The sequence below is a fragment of the Amborella trichopoda genome, chromosome 12, assembly GCF_054954075.1.
Source record: "Amborella trichopoda isolate Santa Cruz 75 chromosome 12, AtrichopodaSantaCruz75HAP2 v2.0, whole genome shotgun sequence".
NCBI classification, from domain to species: domain Eukaryota; kingdom Viridiplantae; phylum Streptophyta; class Magnoliopsida; order Amborellales; family Amborellaceae; genus Amborella; species Amborella trichopoda.
In genome coordinates, this window is record NC_142347.1 from 48,409,988 (window position 1) to 48,432,706 (window position 22,719).

Genomic DNA, 22,719 nt, shown 5'->3' on the forward strand with positions numbered 1-22,719 from the left:
AATCCGCATGAAACAATTTTCTTTTTAAAGATGGATGCAAATAGGTGTTCCATCTAAAAATAATTGTAACTAACGGTTCAAATGTTTTTTTAATATAATTATTATTATTTGTTTTCAAAAGTTATTTATTTATTCATATTCTTGATCTACATGTTAACGATTATATATTATCTAAAAATTAAGATCAAATAATATTTAAAAAATATATCTATTGTCAAACCCACATTTATACATGTGCGGGCATGCTAACCAGTCCATAAGTAAGCTTTCGTTTTAAATTCAATATCACACCTCAATTATGTCATGAATCATGCTTACTACGTGGCTTCCAATTACCCTTGTAACCTGCAAAGCCGATAATAATAAATAAATACCAAGGAGAGAATAATAAATAAATACCTAACACCATTGCTCTGTCTGGAATATCCTGTATATTTACTTCCTTAATAAATCTATTTTTTAGATAGATTTTAAGATTTAGACGGTAAATATGAAAAAACAAAATTTTTATAACTAAAAAGAATAATTCTAATAAAAAAACATCCAAACAATGGAACACCTACTTGCATCCATCCTTAAGATGGATGCTTTGCACTTTTTGGACCGCATATACAGTGCGGTCCAGCCCTCACGAAACAATTTTCGTTTAGTGAAATATTTTGCAGCTCATCTAAAAAGATGCTTATTTTTTAAAAATCACTGGATAATTAGTTTTCATGTGGACCCAGATTTCTTCAACAACTTGACCTGATCTCAAACAATCGGACTGCTTTTGTTTCTCACGCATTAATTTTTTGGCACATTATAAAGTGTGGTTTATTATTTATACTTATTTTTAATTTAGAAAAACACGGTTATAAAAATAATAGATTTTTAAATTTTCAACACTTAGGGTCTCACCCTCTAAAACTCGACTAGGACATCATTTGTCCTCGAACATACATGATTTCGATTTTTTTTTGGATAAATTAAATTCTGGGTGGGGTTTTTATGAGTTAGTGGACTCATCTGTCGATGTGCGTCCCCCCACTAAAATCCATCGAAAACATGGATTTTGGATGGAAGGATCCATAATCTAGGATATAGTGATTGAGTTTAACTGGAGGAATTAAATGCATAATTTGGTCCGGCGGGAGGACAAACCTCTTGGCAAGATGGGCATGACACTGACACCACTTCCCCGCTTTGTGCGGGAAAGGGGGCGTTCGACTCGCATTTCTTTTAACCCTCCCCCTTTCCCGCCAAACCACAATAAATCTCTCTCTCCTCCCCGCGTTTCTCTCTCTCTCTTCTGTCCATACAATTTACTGTGAACCTCTTTCTCTCTCTCTTTGCTCCTGTCCTCTGCTCTCTCTTCTCTCCTCTCTTTACATTTTGTTGTGAATCTCTTTCTCATTCTCTCCCCCTCTCTCTCTCTCTCTCTCTCAAAAACACCTGCTCTCTCTATCTCTCCATAGCACATTATCTTTCTAGAACACCCGACTACAATTTGAAGGATTCATCTCTGGCGCTGCACAATCCGTTTCGGATCGGCTCCATCTACATGTATGCAACTTTTGGGTTTTTTTTTAATTCTTTTTTAGTTTTGAGAATGTTGGATTCACATTAGATTTCACCAGGTTATTGAGATTTGAGAAATGATGTATATTCCTGAAAATTTAATGTTCTTCCTCCATTTTTTGGTACCCAATTGTAATTCAAGAAAATTGGCGTTTTATTTGCTTCATCAAAAAAGTCAGGGACTTGATGATTTTTCTCTATATTTGTGAACCCAATTAAATTTCTGGGCCAATTGCCATGTGATTTAATGTAATTGTTTTCTTTTGTTGATCAATAATGTAACTGAATTGTTTTGTTTTGTGCTGGAAAATTGGTGTTTTCTCTGCTTCACTATAAAATCCAGGGACCGTCATAATCGATAGACGGTTGTATTTGTATAGATCATTCTGGTTATGGAGGTTTACATGGTGAATATGCCCTCACTTTCAGTGTTGAGCAAGATTTCATGTTTAAAACTCTGCATTTGTGTGTTTTTCTAGCTGTCTTTTCTAATTGAGTAAAATGCTATTTTATCGGTCATATGCATGAATAAGATTGAAAGAGAAAAATCAGTTTTGTTCGAAGTTTAGTTGTTTCCACATCTTCATATTGAAAAAATTATGAAAATTTTCCAATTAATAAATTGAAGATTGCTGTTTCCACATCTCCAATTATTTGAAGCTTAGATGTTTTCCATACCTTCATTGCGAAAAAATTGAGGAATATTTATGTTTTTTAATTAGCAATCTGGTGAATATATTTAAGTTAATCTTCTCTTCTTTTCCTTTTTTTTTTCCCTCTTCTGCATAAGTGACATTCTTCTATTTTCTTTTTGTTGCAGTTCTATGCCTTGCAGTGCGAAACCATCAATGTGCAGTTTGGTTTGTACATTGAGACTAAGTGAAAAGAATCCACTCTCCTACACCAAGAGGCCCAACCCTTGAAACTTGGACCTATATTATAACAGCTTTTTTGTTTCTAAAACTATAGTGCATCAAAAACCAAAATGAAAAAAGGGAAAGGGAAAACACAGAAAAACAGAATACTTGTTCTTTTTGAAATCCCGGGCTCAGCCTCATAGAACTTAGAAAGAGAGAACCTAGAAAGGAAGAGAAACACAAAACCAAGAGAACTCCTTTCGGTTCAACCTAAAAATCTTATAGCTATTCTTAATCCTTAGATTTCTTTGACCTCAAGCCGTTTCTCATCTCCAATCTGAATTCACTGAAGTGAGAAGAACAGTAGGAAAAAGGAGGAAAAGGACATAGAGAAAAACTGGCCCTTATATTCCTCCAAATAAAGAAACCAAGTGGGAAGAACAAAGAAAAAGGGGCTACATAGATTTACAGAAAACGTAACCTTTTATTTTCCCAATTAAGCCTAAATCAAGAAGCTAAAATCCCTGACTATCTTTCAAGCCCTATATTTGCATGTCCTAACAAATTATCATTCTCTCCCCACAGTTCCCATACAAACAAAAAGAACTCCATATTTTACCATGGATTCTCTAAGTCACAACCCTTCAAAGAACTCTGCCTCAAGGCCCCCACCCACTGTTAAATTCGCGAGGCGCACGTCGAGTGGTCGCATCGTTAGCCTCTCAAGAGATGATGACTTAGACATGTCGGGTGAGTTCACTTCCAATGACTATATAAACTACACAGTCCACATGCCTCCTACTCCAGATAACCAGCCCATGACAACTGATGCTTCCGCGAAACCAGGGGAACAGCAACAATATGTTTCCAATTCAATGTACCCAGTAGACCCAAAAAGAGTAATGAGAAAGGATAGGGGAGAAGAGGAGGCTTACAACAATGGTGGGACTGGTGGCACCGGAAATGGGATAAACCCGAAAATGGATCGGAGGATGTCGGTTATGAAGTCGAGTAAGTCTATGCTATTGCGGAGTCAAACAGGGGATTTTGATCATAATAGATGGTTGTTTGAGACAAAGGGGACATATGGGTATGGCAATGCATACTGGCCTCAGGATGATGGCTATGGAGACGGTGATGGTGTGATGGGAGTTAGCATGGCTGATTTTATGGACAAGCCATGGAAACCTTTGACTCGAAAGGTCCAGATCCCGGCTGCAGTGCTTAGCCCTTACCGGTACGCTCAAACATTCGTTGTTTTTGGTTTGATTGCGGTTCAATGTGGAGGACTTCTCTATATTTTTCCAAAGAGTGTGATAATTTAAACTTTTTGGGCTCTTAAATATCCAGTGTCATTGAGGAAGAAACTGTTATGACTGTTTTTGTATCGTGGTTTATTACTTGTTTGTTTGAGGTGTTAAAACCATCACCAAGGTGTTTAGCTTGCATGAAGTTTGTTTTGGATTTAGTAGTTAAATGGGGTTTACTGATACTACATTGTGTAAACCTCCACCAAGATTGTTTGTTCATGTATTATCTCTCTAGCAAAAGTTTGAAGGGAAAAAAATATATATAAAAAAAAGAGCATGTTTGTTTGCACTAGACTGGCACCATAATTAGAGAGAATTAGTAAATGCCCAAAAATGATTTGAAGGGTGGAATAATTGCGCAAGTATACTATCATATCCAGTGGCAACGTATGAAACCAGAATCCATTGAGGTCATCATCATCCAATAAAATGGACTAATGATGAAACCAGTTTTCAGAAGATCGGCTGGACAGATGTACTCAGCCCTTGGCCGACGTGAGTAACTCGGCCGTGTTATGTATACCCAATAAAAGGGAAAAAAAAGGTTAAGAAAAGATACAAATTTCTTACAAATCTTTAAATATCAGATAAAATTAAGAATTTCAATAGAAATCATTAGGAGACTAGATAAGATGAAAAAGGGTTGTAAAAGATGAATTACTGAAAATTTTGATTTGTACCATAAATATTTCAAAAACATATATATACAAATTTCCAAATGATATTTTTCTTCTTGTTTTTGGTGCGTAATCTTAAAAACTAGTAGAATCTTCTAAGAAGTATTTCTAACCAATAAACTAGTGTTTTCTAATTTTTTCATATTTTTTTAGGAGTTATTTGGGCCTGGCAAGTTGGGCACCTAACTTGCCAGGAACTCACCTCCAGGAACTCGCCTCACCACTAGGACAAGGCCAAGTTACTCGGCCGAGTTGACTTCTCTGAGTCCCGTGACACCGGATGAAACATTGGGATCCACCATTCCAATGTCATGTTCTGGTGTTTCCCACTCCTTTCCATAACCATCCATATTTTAATTCGCTGGCAATCACCTCATGCATTTCTTGGTTTCATATCAGTGGATTATGGCATACTTTTCCTAAAAATTTACATCTAAGTTCTAACAATCTCAACATTAATAAACAAATAAATCAGTATAATTAAAGGAGATAAAGGAAATATGATACGATGCTCGTTGAAACCATGGTGAGAACTGCGCAGGTTGCTCATATTTGTGAGGCTGGTGGTGCTGTTCTTTTTCCTGATATGGCGAGTCCAGAACCCGAATGAGGATGCCATGTGGCTATGGGGCATGTCAGTTGTGTGTGAGCTTTGGTTCGCCTTTTCGTGGATCCTAGACCAACTCCCCAAGCTCAACCCCATCAACCGAGCCACTGATCTCACTGCCCTTCGCGACAAATTCGAGCAACCCTCTCCCTCCAACCCCATGGGTCGGTCTGACCTCCCAGGCATTGATGTCTTTGTCTCCACAGCTGACCCTGAGAAGGAGCCCCCGCTTGTTACTGCCAATACGATCCTTTCAATCCTAGCTGTTGACTTCCCGGTCGAGAAGCTCTCATGCTATATATCTGATGATGGGGCTGCTCTCCTAACATTCGAGGCCATGGCTGAAGCAGCAGCCTTTGCTGAAATGTGGGTTCCTTTTTGTCGAAAGCATGGGATTGAGCCGAGAAACCCTGATAGTTATTTTTCAGTGAAGGGGGATCCTACAAAGAATAAGATGAAACCAGACTTTGTGAGAGATAGGAGGAGGGTGAAGAGGGAGTATGATGAGTTTAAGGTCAGGATTAATGGTTTGCCTGATGCTATTAGGCGCAGGTCGGATGCGTATAATGCGAGAGAGGAAGTGAAGGCAGCAAGGGAAGCAAGGGAGGCAGGTGGGGAAGGGGGGCTGGAGGGGGTGAAGGTGGTGAAGGCCATGTGGATGGCGGACGGGACGCATTGGCCTGGGACATGGGCGGTGCCAGCTCCGGACCACTCTCGGGGAGACCATGCTGGAATCCTTCAGGTAAAGACTCATGCAAGAGAGAGAGAGAGAGAGATCGATGGTGTTGCTCGTGCACCGCCCATGCAAAGTTGGGTACGAGCGTACACATAGAGTAGTGATTGCACACACAGAATAGAAAGAGAGATTTGCATGCAGAGAAAGAGAGAGAGAGAGAGAGTCGGTGCGTGCAACTACATAGTGAGGGTGCCGATTCCGGTGCCACATGCACAATGCTGCTAACTGTGCTCCCATCCATGCACAGGTGATGCTGAAGGTCCCACGCTGCGACCCGGTCCATGGCCATCCGGATGAGAACGCTCTTGACTTTACAGATGTTGATGTGCGCCTCCCCATGTTTGCTTATGTCTCTCGAGAGAAACGCCCTGGCTACGACCACAACAAGAAGGCCGGTGCCATGAATGCCTTGGTGCGAGCCTCTGCCATCCTCTCCAATGGCCCTTTTATCCTCAACCTCGACTGTGACCACTATATTTACAATTGCCTTGCCCTCCGAGAGGGCATGTGCTTCATGATGGATCGGGGAGGCGATCGAATATGCTATATCCAATTCCCCCAGCGCTTCGAGGGCATCGACCCCTCAGACCGCTATGCAAACCATAACACTGTCTTTTTTGATGGTAACATGCGTGCACTAGACGGCCTTCAGGGGCCTGTCTATGTGGGCACTGGCTGCCTCTTTCGACGCTATGCACTTTATGGCTTCAACCCACCTCGAGCATCAGATTACATGGGCCTCTTTGGCCACCACAAGGAGAAGGGGAGGTCGAGGGCCCTGATGACGCCAGCACCAGAGGGGGAGTCTGAGACCCAGCCTCTTACCGCAGGTAGCGATGATCTTGTGGACCCAAAAAAATTTGGGAACTCGGCTATGTTATCCGAGTCAATCCCAGTGGCCGAGTTCCAAGCTCGACCACTTGCCGACCACCCAGCAGTCAAGAACGGGCGCCCCCCCGGTGCTCTCTTGGTCCCACGAGAGCCTCTTGATGCTCCCACTGTGGCTGAGGCCGTCACGGTCATCTCATGTTGGTATGAGGACAAGACCGAGTGGGGCGGGCGCATTGGCTGGATTTATGGCTCAGTCACAGAGGATGTTGTCACGGGATACAGGATGCACAATAGAGGGTGGCGCTCAGTTTATTGTATCACAAAGCGCGATGCATTTCGGGGGACTGCACCCATCAACCTCACAGACCGTTTGCACCAGGTTCTACGGTGGGCTACTGGCTCTGTCGAGATCTTCTTCTCTCGGAACAATGCATTACTTGCCACCACACGTATGAAGTTCCTGCAGCGCATTGCCTACATGAACGTGGGCATCTACCCCTTCACCTCGATCTTTCTCATCGTTTACTGCTTCCTTCCAGCCCTCTCTCTCTTCTCCGGTCACTTCATTGTCCAAACTCTCAATATCACTTTTCTGGTCTATCTTTTAATAATCACAGTGACTCTCTCGTTGCTTGCCATACTCGAAGTGAAGTGGTCAGGGATCGGGCTCGAGGAGTGGTGGAGGAACGAGCAATTCTGGCTCATTGGGGGGACTAGTGCACACTTAGCAGCGGTGATCCAAGGCTTGCTCAAGGTGATAGCTGGAATCGAGATCTCTTTCACTCTCACCTCCAAGTCCACCGCAGAGGACGAGGACGATGCCTTTGCCGACCTCTACGTAGTGAAATGGACAAGCCTGATGATCCCACCCATCACCATTATGATGGTGAATTTGGTGGCGGTGGCTGTCGGGTTTTCTCGGACACTTTACAGTGAGATCCCGCAGTGGAGTAAGCTCTTAGGGGGCGTTTTTTTCAGCTTCTGGGTGCTTGCTCATATGTATCCTTTTGCGAAGGGATTGATGGGAAGGAGGGGCAGGACGCCGACAATTGTGTATGTCTGGTCGGGGCTCATTGCCATTACCATTTCATTGTTATGGATTTCCATCAGCCCGCCAAAGGATGCCCCTGGAGTATCTGGCGGGAACGTGCACCTCTCATAGCTTTGCTTTAAACAGGTCTTTTTTTGTATGCTATTTATTTATTTATTTATTTTTTTTGGGTTGAGTTAGTGGGGCCCTTGCAGGATATCATATTTTTTGTCAGATATTAACATTTGTTCATTTATTTATTTTTAGAGCTGTAAAAGAGGAAGCTTTTGGAGCTCGGACAATTCTTGTTATTTGTTTTGGTATGTCAATACTTTTACTTCTTTATTTACATCAGAATTCGGATTATATCTAGATTTGTAGTTTATCTCATGCTTTAGCCTTGTGTGTCGTGTCAATATGTGTCCACATGACACCTTTAGTTTATTAGAAATATTAGAATAGCATAAAAGGGCTTATTATAAGATTTAAACTCTTGCCGTTTAGTCTATTTGGGAAAAGTTTTTTTAGAGCCGAGGCTCTAAACAATCAAATTAGAACCTACCTAAAAATTTTTACTAAAAGAGATGGTTTTGATGCCCAAGTATCCTCAAATCCATTGTCTCGATATCAAGATACATGGACATAAGAAAAAAATGAATTTCAAGTTTTGGAAATAGGGTATTTTGTAACGAATTTTTGGACCATCAATTTTCAAAATTTTCAAGTTTTCATGGATTTGTTGATCTAAACTATTTTTGAAGCTTTAAACTTTATAAATAAAGATGAGAATATATTTTAAGGCTATCAAAAAGATTTCTAGTATTGAAACCACATTTCTTGACACCATTTGAAGGTAGGCTCCATTGTTAGAACCTAGGTTCTATACAAACCCAATAATCAGAAAGACGTGTCTAGCCGTATATGGCTATGGCTTTTCAGGCACCTTCAATACTTGTCGATACTGACATTTATATAGGTGTCCATAGCACACTATTTATTTATCTCTAAATAACCCTCTCTCTCTCTCTCGTTAGTGATCTCCATGTCTATTAGTACCAAGCAACCAATGTTTGTTTATCAACTAAACCAAAGGCAAGACAATATGCGAAAATATTCTGTGCACAGCAACGCCTCAATTCATTTTCTATAGTTACCAACAATTTTCATGAAAGATAAATAAATAGTTATTAGTTATTAACATCACTAGTGACTAATAAAGTTACATTTCCAAATAAATATAACCTTATTGAAATAAGAGAATTTTTTTTGCTATAAAAAGATAAAAATAAAAGGGGAAAAGTTGAAAACTGATGTTTAATAGTGTATTGAAATCTGTTGTCTTCACACATGGACCTGAGCAAAACCACAAGAACATTATAAGATTATACCCCACTATTCGGAGTTGCAAAAAACAAAAAAAAACTTTGATTCTTGAAAATTAAAAACCATACAATAAACTATAATCTCACAAAGGAAGTCACCACCCTACAAAGGCTTCACTAGATTTGTCACGGGGGCACCATTAAATCTTAATACATTACCCAACAATTTATTATACTTGTAATTAACCCACCTCTCTATTTGGGAGTTGCAGCAAAAAAAACACCGTGGAGAAATTCACAAAAAGAAGTCACTAACCGCACAAAAAATACTGCGGCAATCCATTAACCCCAAAAAAGAAGAGGCAAACAGATCAACATGGCAATAACTCTTATCCCTTCTTTTTTACTCTTTTTCTCTTTGTGTAACAGCTAGCAAGAACATGGAAGACTAGAAAATAAATATAGGTGCAGTATAAATTATATGGGATTGTATACCATAAGACCATTTGCCTATAGTAAAGAAAGGATACAAATTATACAATACCAAAAGGAAACAATCTTATGCTATAATTTCCCAAACCATATTTGTGGGATAACCAAGGAGAAAATATGGTAGTTCTGTCAAGTCAATGTTTAATAGAAGCATTTGAGCAAATCATTATTTCATTTTTGTTTTAGGAACAAAAATTCAGAATATCTAAGTTGCGCCAATATTTCGCCTTTGAAATCTGATCCATAATTTATTGAAATCGAGTATCATAATAGGCAAAATATAAATTTAGGCTTTAGAATGTTAGATTTCCTCTGTTTCAAAAACTTATGTTGCTGAAATTTTGACAAACAATTTCATGTTTGAGCATGTATACCGTATCCTGTACTTCTGCAGAAGCAAACTATATACTTCCTCCCCTGGGTAAAACAACTAATTAGGACGACTTTTTATTTGAAAATTTTGGATCCACTTTAGAGTCACCAAATGAATATTTTAAAACATAAAAAATATTGATTTTGAGTTCATAAACACTTAAATCTGACAATCCAAAAACTGGAAGCTCTGTTCAATCTTAGGATGTTACTTTTTTAGGCACATATAAAGTGCTTATGTCATTTTTCTTTTTCTTGTCAGATTGGTTGATAGGTTTAGGACTTTGCACCCCAAACTTGGGGTAGGATTTTAGCCAAAGGAGTGAAAGTAATATGTGCTCCCATGGGAGTATAAAATCTATTAGCTTCCCATTATGCTCTACTTATTCCTCTGAATTGGAGGATAATGCTTTTGTAGTAATGTAAACAAACAAGTAATGAAGCCATGGCATTGGCACTGAAAACCTAGTAAAGGATATCGTGATCCCTCTCATAAGCTTTTACAAAACATTCAAAAATACAAAATATCTGAGGAACGCATAAATAAGTGAATATAGTGTTCAGAAAATGGAACTTCATTGTTCCTGTGAAAAATAATGGCAGAATAAACAGATTGTATAAAGCTGACAAGCGCATCTAAAGTCCAAATTCATTAGAGTGGACAGCATAGCCAGAAAACTGTAGAGAGAGAGAGAGAGAGAGAGAGAGAGAGAGAGAGAGAGAGAGAGAGAGAGAGATTACCTGTGACACCATGTCACATGATAAATTGAAAACCTGAACTAAGAAGAATCACACCATTCTCGCGCATTCTGAAACATCCTCAACCAAGGGCTGGGTCCCTTCCTATCAAACCCCCAATCTTTTGGGTACCACGGGAACTGCCACATGAGGAAGCAACGCTCGGGATGCGGCATCATAGCTAGATGCCTCCCATCTGGTGAACACAGAGCAGCGATCCCTAATGGTGACCCATTGGGATTATGAGGATACACCTCAGTTACTTTACCATCATCATCACAATATCTAACAGGTGCTAGCCCTGAACCCAAAACTCTCTCTAAAACCCCATCACTTGGAAAGAAGGCTCTCCCCTCTCCATGTGCCGACCATACTCCAAGCGTGCTCCCTTGCATGCCCTGGAGCATAACGGAGGGGGAATCATGGATTGTAACACTAGCAAATCGACACTCAAACCGACCCGACTCGTTGTGTATGAACCTTGGTTGGGTCACATCACCACATGGCTCAAGGCCACTTGAACCCACTTGGGGTCCTGGGACCCAACCCAACAGAGCCATGAGTTGGCACCCATTGCATACACCAAGACTGAAAGTATCTGGCCTATCATAAAACTCTTGAAACTGACTTAAGAGAGAAGAATTGAATCGAATTGAAGCTGACCAACCCTTTGCTGAATCCAAAACATCAGCATAGCTGAACCCACCCACAAAGGCTAAACCACGATAATCTTTGAGAGAAACCCGATCATTAAGCAAGTCAGTCATAGCCACATCCCATGGCTCAAAACCAGCTGCATAAAAGGCGGCGGACATCTCTCTATCCCCATTACTCCCTTCTTCACGAATAATGGCAACTTTTGGCTTTGAACCCATTTTCATAAGCTTTTCTTCAGTGAATCTTGGAGTGAATGGTAATCCCCAAGTGGGTGCATGCCTACTCTTGAGTAAATCCCGCTCTGATTGCACACAAGAAGCCAAACTTTGGAACATCTCAAGCTCAAAACTTGTATCTTCCCAAAAGTCCCTTAAAAATGAGGTCTTTTCCTTCAATTGGGGCACCCCATCAACCAGTAGCTCTATCAATGGCGAGGAGGTAACATGTCCAATGAGCTGAGCTGACACACCTGAAGCATCGAGTTTCTCCATAACCAGACCGACATTTGCTTTGCTGACCTCGAGAACAAGACCCAATTCTTCCGCGAAGAGAGCTCGAAAATGGTCTCCATCCCTTGTGTCAAGCTCGACATGTAACCCACAATTACCTGCAAATGCCATCTCAAGAAGGCACACAATTAGGCCCCCATCAGTAATGTCATGACCAGCTGAGATCAAGCCCTCTTCGATTAGTGACTGAACAGTCTCAAAAGTTCTCTTGAGATGGGAAATGTCTTCAAGATCAGGGCATTCATCACCTATCTGATCAAAGGTTTGGGCAAGGGCAGACCCACCCAACCTTCTTCTCCCTTCCGCCAAATCGATATGAAGCAATAAACCATCGTCCCCGAGTTTCAAATCCGGGGTCACAGTTTTGGTTATATCAGGGCAAGTCACATAAACACTAATAACAAGATTTCCAGGGGCCTTAACAGTCTCACCAGATGCCTGTGCGGCCATTGAAAGGCTGTCTTTTCCCCCATCAATGGCTATACCCAACTCAATCATTGACTCTGAGAGAGCCATAGCTGCATCATACATGGCTGCTCCTTCACCGTCAAGCTTAGCAGCATACATCCAGTTCCCACTAGCCTTTACATCACCAAGAGAAGTTACTTTAGCCCAAACAAGATTTGTCAAGGCTTCCCCCATGGCTAGCCTAGCCATTGCTTTTGGGTTCAATAACCCTTTTATTGGTTGCTCTCCTATAGCACAAGCACCACCAGTGAGACCTGCATAAGTTTGAGCAATCACTGCAACATCGGCAAGAGGAAGTTGCAAAGGCCCGACAGTTTGCTGTTGAACCACAAGACCAGTCACACATCTATCAACCTTGGTGGTCAGGAATCGCTTTGAACAAACTGAAGGAAGTCTAAGAACTCTTTTCAAACAGTCCAACAATGTAATGCCAGGGGCTATATCGAGAGGCTCTCTTGCATTGAATGCTCGCTTGAATTCAAAGGTCTTTTGGGGCATGTCTCCGAGGACCTTTTCGAGGTCTAAGTCCACAGCAGGGGGAGGAGGAGGAAGCCCCTTAGATTGGCACTCTTTAATAGCTCGACTGTCCATCAATACAACCCTACCATCACCGCTGATGGACCCTATAACAGCCATAGAGACCTTCTCTCTCACACATATCGAAAGCAACAAATCCTTGCTCTCAGGCTTCACAAGCAAAGCATCTTGTTCTTGGTATTCAGCACCCCATATCTCCAAAACCGACATTGTCTCATCCCCAACCACAATGGATCGAATATCGATTTCAGCCCCCTTTGGGAAAATTATTTCTTTCACAACATTGCAATTGCCTCCAGCCCCTTGATCATGGATGCTCACAATGGGGTTCTTCTCACCCATTTCAATGCAAGCACGAACAACACGATATAACTTCTGTGCCATTTCTGCATCTCCACGCTGAACTGCATTGAAGTCGAGCTCTGCATCATTTTGTCCACTGACCATACTAGAGGCAGCTCCACCACCCATTCCAATACGATAAGCTGGGCCCCCAATTTTCACAACCAACATACCAATCTCTGGCTCTCCCTTAGATATAAGTTCATGGTCTATTTGTCCAATTCCCCCACTAAACATTATAGGCTTAAGCCACTCTCGCCTTTCACCGCTAGGTAACCTCATACCAAAAGTTCTCGTATAACCTTGGATGAGAGGCTCCCCGAACTTGTTGCCATAATCTGAAGCCCCATTGCTTGCATCAATCAAAATCTGAAGAGGGGAAGCCAAGTTTGAAGGGTATATGAAGGATGGATCCTCCCATGGGGCATAAGAACCTTCCATTCGAAGGTTTCCAACACAATAACCAGCAGTGGAGGCAACAACAAAGGAGCCTCTTCCTGTTGCATGGGTGTCACGAATTCGACCCCCTGCTCCAGTTTCAGCACCAGGGTATGGAGCCACCGCACAGGGAAAATTGTGCGTCTCAGCTGTAAATAGAATATCAAATGTGCGATCAGATAAACTCAACTGAGAGATAACACCAGATGAAATAGGAAGCAGTGGGTTCACTGAGAATCCCTTGATTGCGCTGGAATTGTCCTTGAAACCAATAACTGAATTGCTTGGATTTGCCTTCAATGGGCTCTTCACAATCTGAAAAAGGGTTTGGCTCATACGTTGCCCATCAATAACTAACTGCCCATTGAAAAACCAGTGCCTGCTATGCTCACTGTTAGACTGTGCAATATCAAAGAGCTCCACAATGGTTGGGTTTCTCTTGAGATCATCCTTAAAAAGCCCTAAGTAATACTGAAGGTCATACTCATCGAACGCAAGCCCCATCTTCTTGTTTATCTCTTCTAGTGCTGCCCTTCCTTTCTCAATAACTGGCACTTGAGTGACAGAATCAGGCACCATAGCTGTCTTAAATGATGTCAGTTTGGTGGAATATACACATTCAGTCATCTTATCATGCACCATTGCAAGAAAATCTTGAATTTGGCTTTCAGGTAATAGAACACTGCCTTCTTTGAGATAAAGCAAGTACCTTCTTGACCTCTCAATCCTATTCACTTCAGTCAAAGAACACGATTTACAAACAGAGACAGCATTCGCAGACCAAGCAGTTGTGAAAGAAAGACGAGGCCCTACTTCAATCAACACAGTGGATGTCCCTTCTCTATTTCCACCAAGAAAACTCTCATTTTTCAAATTTTCAGGCTCATAAGTCTCTTGAAGAAGCCACTTGAGAATGTCAAGCTTGTCATCTGATAGGGGAGAGCTTAACCCCACATTGAAGCATTGCTCAGTCTCCAAACCAACAATTTGATTTGAGACCTTCATCTGGACTCTTTGGAGAAACTCTTCAGCTGCACTCTCTCTAAGATAAGGTAGACGATAAAAATGTATTACTTCGCCTGAATTTTTCATAGCCATGTTTTCTTCACGTATAAGCCCTTGTTTACTTTCCGACAGCATAGCCCCGGTTTTTCGTGACCCTATAATTTGTGATCCAATTCTTTGACTAAGAAAGCCCAGTGAAGGAAGATTGAGGTCTCTTTGATAGACTATATAGCGCCTTTGCTTGCTAGAACCTCTAGCAAAAGGCCAGAATGTCCTGTTTTGCTGCAACATATGAAACACATAAAAGTTTAGGTAGCCCGCATTAAAAGAAAATGGATCTAACAAACACAGTGCCATTGAATTAGATGAAAGCATTAGAGAAAATGACTTTTTACTGACAAGGACAAGCTAGTCTTTCAACCACAAAAACAAAGACATGGAAGATAGGAAAGGGAAGGGGGGTAAAAAGTAACATAACAACCTATAATCATTACCACAATACTAATGCCCCCAAAAAAAAAAGTCACATGAAAGCAAAAATATTTAAAACTTTAATGCCAAAGATGCACACAAAATATCATGGCAAAGAAATTCAGACATCAAGCATCATTATCAAAAAGATTTAAACGCAAAACCAAAGAAGTATTAGACTAATGCATAAAAGAGTATCCATGCAGCAAAAAAGGCAAGAGATTTTCTTATTTGTATGGAATTTTCTCTCCAGCTAAAAGGCCCAAGTCCCATAACTTTTAGCCCATAAGCTTACATAACAATGGATATGCAGAACCTAACATTTTCCCTTAGTAGGTAGGAAACTCAACTTTAAAAGTGCCATGAAGGACTGGAGTCAAAAAGAAAAAGAAAAAGAAAACAAAGAAAAATAAGAATTTTTTGAAGTGGTCTACATGAGACAACAGAATCTATGTTCTTGGTTCTATATGAATAAAAAATAATAATCTATATTTTGGATCGGCTTCTTTTTTGGCCATTGCTTTGATTCTACATCGATGTAAGTCTTAAGAAGATGGCTTTTTGATTCTCTGTGTTTTTCACCACCTTTCCTTTAAAGGGGTTTTCGTTTACATGGACCTTCCGCCTTGTGGATAGCCTATGTTTCTCAGTCGGTTGTACTTTCTTCTCCCATATATTAAAGGTTAAAATTGTTAATAATAATAATCTATATTCGAGCAAAAACTTACAGAATTGAAGAGAAAACTTAACCTCTGCAAATTTATAAGGAAAGGAAAACATACCTGCCAGGTTAGAGCCAGGGAAGTTCCTTTACATGCAGCCATTTAGCTTCCCGAACAAGAGGCAAAGCCGCAGAGTAAAACAATACCTGAGTAACAGATGCCACGTTAACTTCAAATGAAAATACAAAACCATGTGATTTTAAGAACATGGATTTTTCAACATATCAAAGGGAAAGCTCAAACCATATAGATCCTACATACCTAAATTCACAAACTAAATTCTATGAAAAATAAAACCCAAAACATCAATTTTAAGAACCCACTGCTCTGAAAAAATGACAACAAAACAAAGATCAAGAGTTGATGGTACCTAATGACTGAAACCTCGTTTCTGAAATGGATATAAAGACGAGAAACCGCTCTAAAAAATTCCTAAAAATAAGGAACAGAGCAAATGCAGAAGAAAGTCAAAGATCAAGAGTTGATCGTAACTACTGACTGAAACCCTTTGTGCCCTGGTTCCCTACCGCTTCTTCTGAAAACAAAAACAAGCAACCTGATCACTTTGCAAGAGAGAGAGTATTTGTGTTAGAGATTTTCCTGTCTTTATTTGTCTCTCATGAAAGGGTTAGGGTTCTCACTTGAAGAGCAACGCTCTAAGTATAGTATCATGAACAAACCATAAACCTTCCCGCAAATTTTAGAAAAAGTAAAAGTGTTTTTATAAGTTCTCACCCAAATGCTTTTGGGACTGTAAAAATTATCTTTCTTCTGTATATAAAACACCAGTAGGTTCGTGACCAGGGTCAAGAGATAAATCTTAGGTCCGGAGTTCGGCTTGAGTTACGCGCTGCGCAGAATAAAAATAAAAATAAATATTTTGTAAGGTTTCGGAGCGCGAAAATAGTTCGAATTTGCGTGTCCATTTTACCTTCATGAAAAATGGTTTTTTATTTTTTTTGATAAGGCAACATAGGAATGGAAAAAGAAACGTTGTGCTATCATGAAAAATGGTTTTTTATTTTTTTTGATAAGGCAACATAGGAATGGAAAAAGAAACGTTGTGCTATGAAAACCCAGCCTGTACCATCTTGACCCGAGCTTAACATGAAACCTTAGCCTCTATCATTTTGACCCAAGCCTAATTCTTTCATGAAAAATTATTTGGTAGGGCTATAGCCTATCAAAACAAGTAAAGCTTCACCTCCTAACCTATAGAAGTTGTAATTTAAGCATTATAAAACCTTTACATCAATCATTATAGTATGAACATTATGGTTATAAAAAATAATATAGGATTTCAAACTCTAAAAATAGTGTATATTATAATAAATGATCTAGATTGTATATTTCACCCTAAAAACAAGTGTTAATAGATTTACAAGATCTTTATTATTTTTTGAGCTTTGAATTTTATTCTTGACGTTGAAAATTTATTTTAGAGTCATCATGAAAATTTATGTCGGCGAAAATGCTTTTCGGATGAAAATTTGAAGTGATGCTTTATTTTATTTTCATAAAGCCTAAGCCCTATAAAAACCTCATCCAAGGTAACAATGACTTGTACTAATCGTTTACATACAAAAGAGGTATTAATTTTATGCTTTCTTTCTGACTTACCACTATCTTTATTAAAAAAATACAAAAGATTTTTATCGAATAAATAAATTTATAAAAAAAAATATCTTGATTATTTGATTATTGGAAATAAACTCCAAACCTCCCAAAAACCGTCCATACCTCTTTTTTGGGTAAGTAAACAAAAATAACCTTCACGATAGTCTTAGAATCATGGAGCCATCACGGCATATTGAAAACCGTGAGAGTCATAGCAGGTTGTAAATCAAATACAGTTTTGAAGCATCACAGCACTTAAAGAACCGTAATGGTTTATTGGACTATCATGATTTTAATTTAATTGCTTTATTGTTACGTAAGCATCACGACTAAATGTCATGATGCCTTAACAACCATCACACCTTTTTTAGTGTTGTGATGCCTTTTAAGGACCATTACGGTTGTTTAAGGGCCGTGATGTCTCAAAATATTATACCGCCTATGATCATCATGGTAGTGAGTTTATTGTAATGTATTCATGGTTTCAATACTACCATGAAGGTTATTTTGGTCAAAAAACATAAAAATTTCAGAAAATGGGTATGGATGACGTTTAAGAAGGTTTGAGGTTTTTTTCAATAATCAAATAATTAAGGTATAATTTTTTTATAATTTATTATAAATAAAATGTATTATCTACAAATATATCATTTATCTTTTGTATATGGAGATCACAATCATTCTTGTCCCTTAAATTTCAAAATAGGTAGTTGTAATAGTATTATTGAATAGACGCAAAGTTAAAAAATATATATTTGGACTTAGTAACTCACCCCATGCCATCTAACTTAACATACCTAATAAGTGGGAATGAGTCATCAAATTTAACGTCAAATAAATGGGAATGATTGTGATCTCCATGTACAAAAGATAAATGATATATTTATAGACAACTCCTAAATAAAATATAAAAAAAGTGTACAAAAAAAGTCACCGTCATCATTGACTGTTAGATTTGCAATCAAGGTCGAGGATAGGATATTGTTTAGGCACAAAGTCCAAAGTAAAATTTCTTGAATATTGGGATATACTTTTATCTATAATTGAAAAGGATAATTTAATAAAATAAATAACCAAAAATACATTTATAAAATTTTAATTTATAAAAAAACATTTTATATTTGTATTTGTTGGGTGTGTTTTAATAAGGGGTGGGCCCATTCTAAATTTGATTTTAAAATGTTTTATATAGATAAACTAGAAAAAATTATGTATGGTCACATGTTTTGGCCATATTGATTGATGTAAGGTCCTAGACTTTCAAGTTTTTTTTTGTTTTCTTTTTTTTTTTCCCCAATTCCTAATTTGAATGTCTCCCTCTCGAGTCACCCACATACAAAAAGCTTAAAATATTTGGGCAATTCAAAAGTAAAAAAAATGTTTTTGGATGATGCAATAGTATAACTTCCAAATTTTTTTTGCATGAAATAGTAAAGAATATTGTTTTTGAGAGGGTCCTATAAGATTATTACTCTTAATGTTATAGTCTAGTGCTAATCAATATATTGTAGTGTTAATATAATTTTGGGAACTGTATCTCCTAATAGATAAGCTACTTAGCTATTTGCCCCATTTCAACTACTCCAATTCTGATATGTTGAAGGTTTTTTTTTTAAAAATTAAAAAAAAAATTGAAATGTTGAACAATTCATTTATTTTGATCAATATTTGTCAATCTTATAACTTTTTGTCTCTTATAGTGTCGAGACTGTAACACTTTTTTATTTTAAAAAGTGAAAAAAATCTCATTTTCCCCTAATTTAATATCCAAATTTTTATTATAAAAAGTAAGAAAAAAATCTCATTTTCCCCTAATTTAATATCTAAATATTTTGAACAATTGTACATCCACCGACTGTCGATGTTATTTTTTTAGGCACATGTTCAATACGTGTGATTTTGTTGTAGAGAAATTTACATGTGGACCGGAAAACGATGCGTTATTACCGTATGGTTCAAAATTTGAGTGGTATTATGTTAAGGTCCAACTCTTTTGGTTTCGTATTTCTATTTATTGTAGTTCAAAGTTGTAATTGTAATTTTCGAACCACAAAGCACGAAAAAAAAATTAATGTGTTTGGGCTATTTGAAAGTCTCACATTCAGACAACCCGAAACATGTGATTGGGCTATTTGAAAGCCCAGCTTCCAACTGTCAAAAAAAAAAATATGACGCATTTGGGCAATTTGAAAGCTTGATTTTTTAACTATCCATTGATGTTTGTGCTTTTAGGCATATGAAAGATTAAACTTATTATTTATAGAGATAAAATGGAAATAAAAAAGGAATTGCATCTCATAAGGTATTTATTTTTGTTACAAATGTGGTGACAAATACTCGAGCTATTGATGTCAAATTGGAGCGTTTGGGGTACATCACTAAGTTATGGTTTTTTTTTAACTTTGAATATGATAGACTCACAAGAATTTAAAATTTTATTGACAAGAGTAATTGTGACCTTCTTATACACTAAAAGTAGAAGATATATTTGTAAACTTGTCTAATAAATAAAAAAACCCTTAAAAAATTAGGACCTCCAGGTAACGTATTATGGCTAGGCTAAAGTTTAAAAAATGGAATGGTGACTTGGATTGGCCACTACAAAATTAGGTTGAATTGATGGTTTGTCGATCTGAATCGGAGAATCGACTGGATCCGCCTCAAAGAAATTTAAAATAAATCATTAAAAAACCCCTAAAAATAGTGTTTTTTGAGTTTTTAAATAAAATAGAAATGATGCATTATGTACTTCCATTATTTGCTAAAACACACCAAGATGGATATGCTATTTGCCTGTTTCAATGTCTGTTGACCATAAATTTGGTGGTCCTCCTCACTTAATTTGGGATCCTATTCTTTAAAATTTATTCATTTTCATTACTCGTAAAAGATTATCACAAGCTAATCAATTATAATACCTTACGACTGAAATTGGAATTATTCATTCATATTTTACAATACAAATATGGATAAATTTAAGTTGTCTTATAATATCATATAATTAAAAAGATATTTGTTACATTTATAACGTTATGTAATTTATAATGTACACAAATAAGAAATAAACTACACAATTTTGTTATTAATGTATAATTCTAACACAATATTATAATATTACATCAAACATGATTCAAAAAAATAAAAAACTCCAAATTATAAAACTAAAAAATCAAACCCCTCATAAATTTTAATGTTACGACCTTAAAAAAATATATTCTTCAAAACAACATTTTTCCTAAAAAAATGGAAAAATAATGACATATAATCCGAGAAAATAAAAATAATAAAAAAAAAAACATTGAATCACTCACAATTTGCATCGGTAACATAAATACATTAATAGTCCCATTTTATTCTCAAAATCCCTAAATCCGGTATGCATATATATATATATATATATATATATATATATATATATATATATATATATATATATATATATATATATATATATATATATATATATATAAGTTTATATAGAGCCGAAGCTCTAAACAATTAAATTCGAGCCTACCTCAAAAATTTTACTAGAAGATATTGTTTTGATGCCCAAATATCCACAAATTCATCATCTCGATATCAAGATGCATGGACGTGATAAAAATAAATAGATTTCAAGTTTTGGAAATAGTGTATTTTGTAACACACTTTTGGACCGTCAAATTTCAAGATTTTCAAGTTTTCATAAATCTATTGATCTACATTATATTTTAAGCTTTAAACGTTATAAATAAAGATGAAAATATATTTTAAGGTTATCAAAAAGATTTCCGGTATTGAAACCATATTTCTTGATGCTATTTGAAGGTAGGCTCTAATTTGATTGTTTAGAGCCTAGGCTCTATACAAACCACACCATATATATATATAGAAAAAATTTATATAAGGTTGCAACCTGAAAATGTAGAATTACAGATGCGTTTAAAAAATCTATCGAAAAAAGTTATTTTAATGTTGAAAAACCATGCAATTAATCATCTCAACATCTAGATATATGAATATGAAAGAAATAAAGATTTTCGAATCCCAAAAATAGTACATCTTGTAACACATTATCTAGACTGTCAATTTTCAAGATTTTCATATGTTTATAGATCTACTTGATTTTAGCCACTTTTTGAGTTTAAAACTTTATAATTAGATAGAAAATTAAATTTTCAGATATTTCTAATAATTTTTTACAACAAAATTATATGTTTTGATAAATTTTGGAGATGCACCTTAATTAGATTATTTAAGGTTGCAACCTTATAGAAACCACACCCATATATATATATATATATATATATACCCTCTCACTCTCTCCTACTCTCTTTCAACCTCTGCAACCTTCCACCTCTGCAACCTTCCACTTCTGCAACCTTCAACCTGCAACCTTCAACCTCTGCAACCTGCAACCATCAACCTTCAACCTCTGCAACCTGCAACCTTCAACCTCTGCAACATGCAACCTTCAAACTTCAACCTCTTCAAATTTTCGTTCAACACCTCATCTCTGAAAATCTATTCTTTTGAAATAACAGCTTTCCAGACGTAATAGTGCAATCAGAGCTATTCTGACCTTCATAGCTCAAAATAACCAGGTTCTATCTTTACCTTTCTCAGTTAATATGTGATATACTGCTTCTCTTTGCTCCCTGTGATACTCTTTAGTATACCTTCTCTCTCTTCTCTGAATATACTCTCTATCTTTTCTATGTAATATATCTTGCTCTGATACTCCCCTAATTGTTTCTAGTTGTTCTCTGAAAAACAAAAACCTCTATGCTTTCTTCATAAGTTTCTATTCTGTCGCCATAATTTCAGGGTGTAATATTTCTGTATAAAGTTATGTACTAAAAGTTCTGCACTTTCAGGGTGTAACAAGTTTTTGTGAATACAATGAGTGTTTCAGTTATACCATCTGTTTATCTATAATTATGCAATTTAAGATTCTGTTCAATATTAAAATTGGAGAACATAGCTATGCTCAATGGATCGTTATAGATATTTCACTATTGCCTCTATTAGGAATAGTTCTGCTCATCCTTAACTATTATAGGATTTTACAAGAAATAATTAAATACAACAGTGTGCTGTTTACCTATCTATTATAAGAAAAAATTTCAAGAAAAGATTTAAATAAAAAATAATCAACAAGCTGACAATATATATATATATATATATATATATATATATATATATATATATATATATATATATATATATATATATATATATATATATATATATATATATATATATATATATATATATATATATATATATATATATATATATATATATATGGTAGATCTTGCGCCGCCGAAATTGGTATCAGAGCCACACCCTTAATAAGAGTATTAATAGTTGTCACTAGTTACTGTATCTAAAGAAACTTACTAAATTAATCCATTAGAGAAAGTTGGTCCGAGCATTGAG

General features: G+C 37.1%; 2 protein-coding genes across 3 annotated transcripts; one reads left to right on the plus strand and one right to left on the minus strand.

Annotated features, from left to right (window-relative positions):
• Positions 1-1,245: 1,245 nt before the first annotated feature.
• Positions 1,246-7,962, plus strand: CSLD1 (cellulose synthase-like D1). Of its 2 annotated transcripts, XM_020668064.2 has the most exons (5): positions 1,246-1,545; positions 2,381-3,654; positions 4,946-5,753; positions 5,995-7,755; positions 7,876-7,962. In XM_020668064.2, exons 2-4 carry the CDS (start codon positions 3,038-3,040, stop codon positions 7,738-7,740), a joined length of 3,171 nt encoding a protein of 1,056 aa, XP_020523723.1. In that variant the 5' UTR covers positions 1,246-1,545; positions 2,381-3,037; the 3' UTR covers positions 7,741-7,755; positions 7,876-7,962. The 2 variants fall into 2 exon arrangements, with proteins under 2 accessions (XP_020523723.1, XP_006845742.1); XM_006845679.3 differs by having other exon boundaries at positions 5,995-7,962.
• A 2,298-nt stretch (positions 7,963-10,260) lies between these two features.
• On the minus strand, positions 10,261-16,436 carry PUR4 (purine biosynthesis 4). Its single transcript, XM_088853042.1, has 3 exons — positions 16,052-16,436; positions 15,742-15,827; positions 10,261-14,770 (listed from the first exon to the last, which is right to left on the minus strand). Exons 2-3 carry the CDS (start codon positions 15,781-15,783, stop codon positions 10,574-10,576), a joined length of 4,239 nt encoding a protein of 1,412 aa, XP_088709168.1. The 5' UTR covers positions 15,784-15,827; positions 16,052-16,436; the 3' UTR covers positions 10,261-10,573.
• Between the last annotated feature and the right edge of the window lie 6,283 nt (positions 16,437-22,719).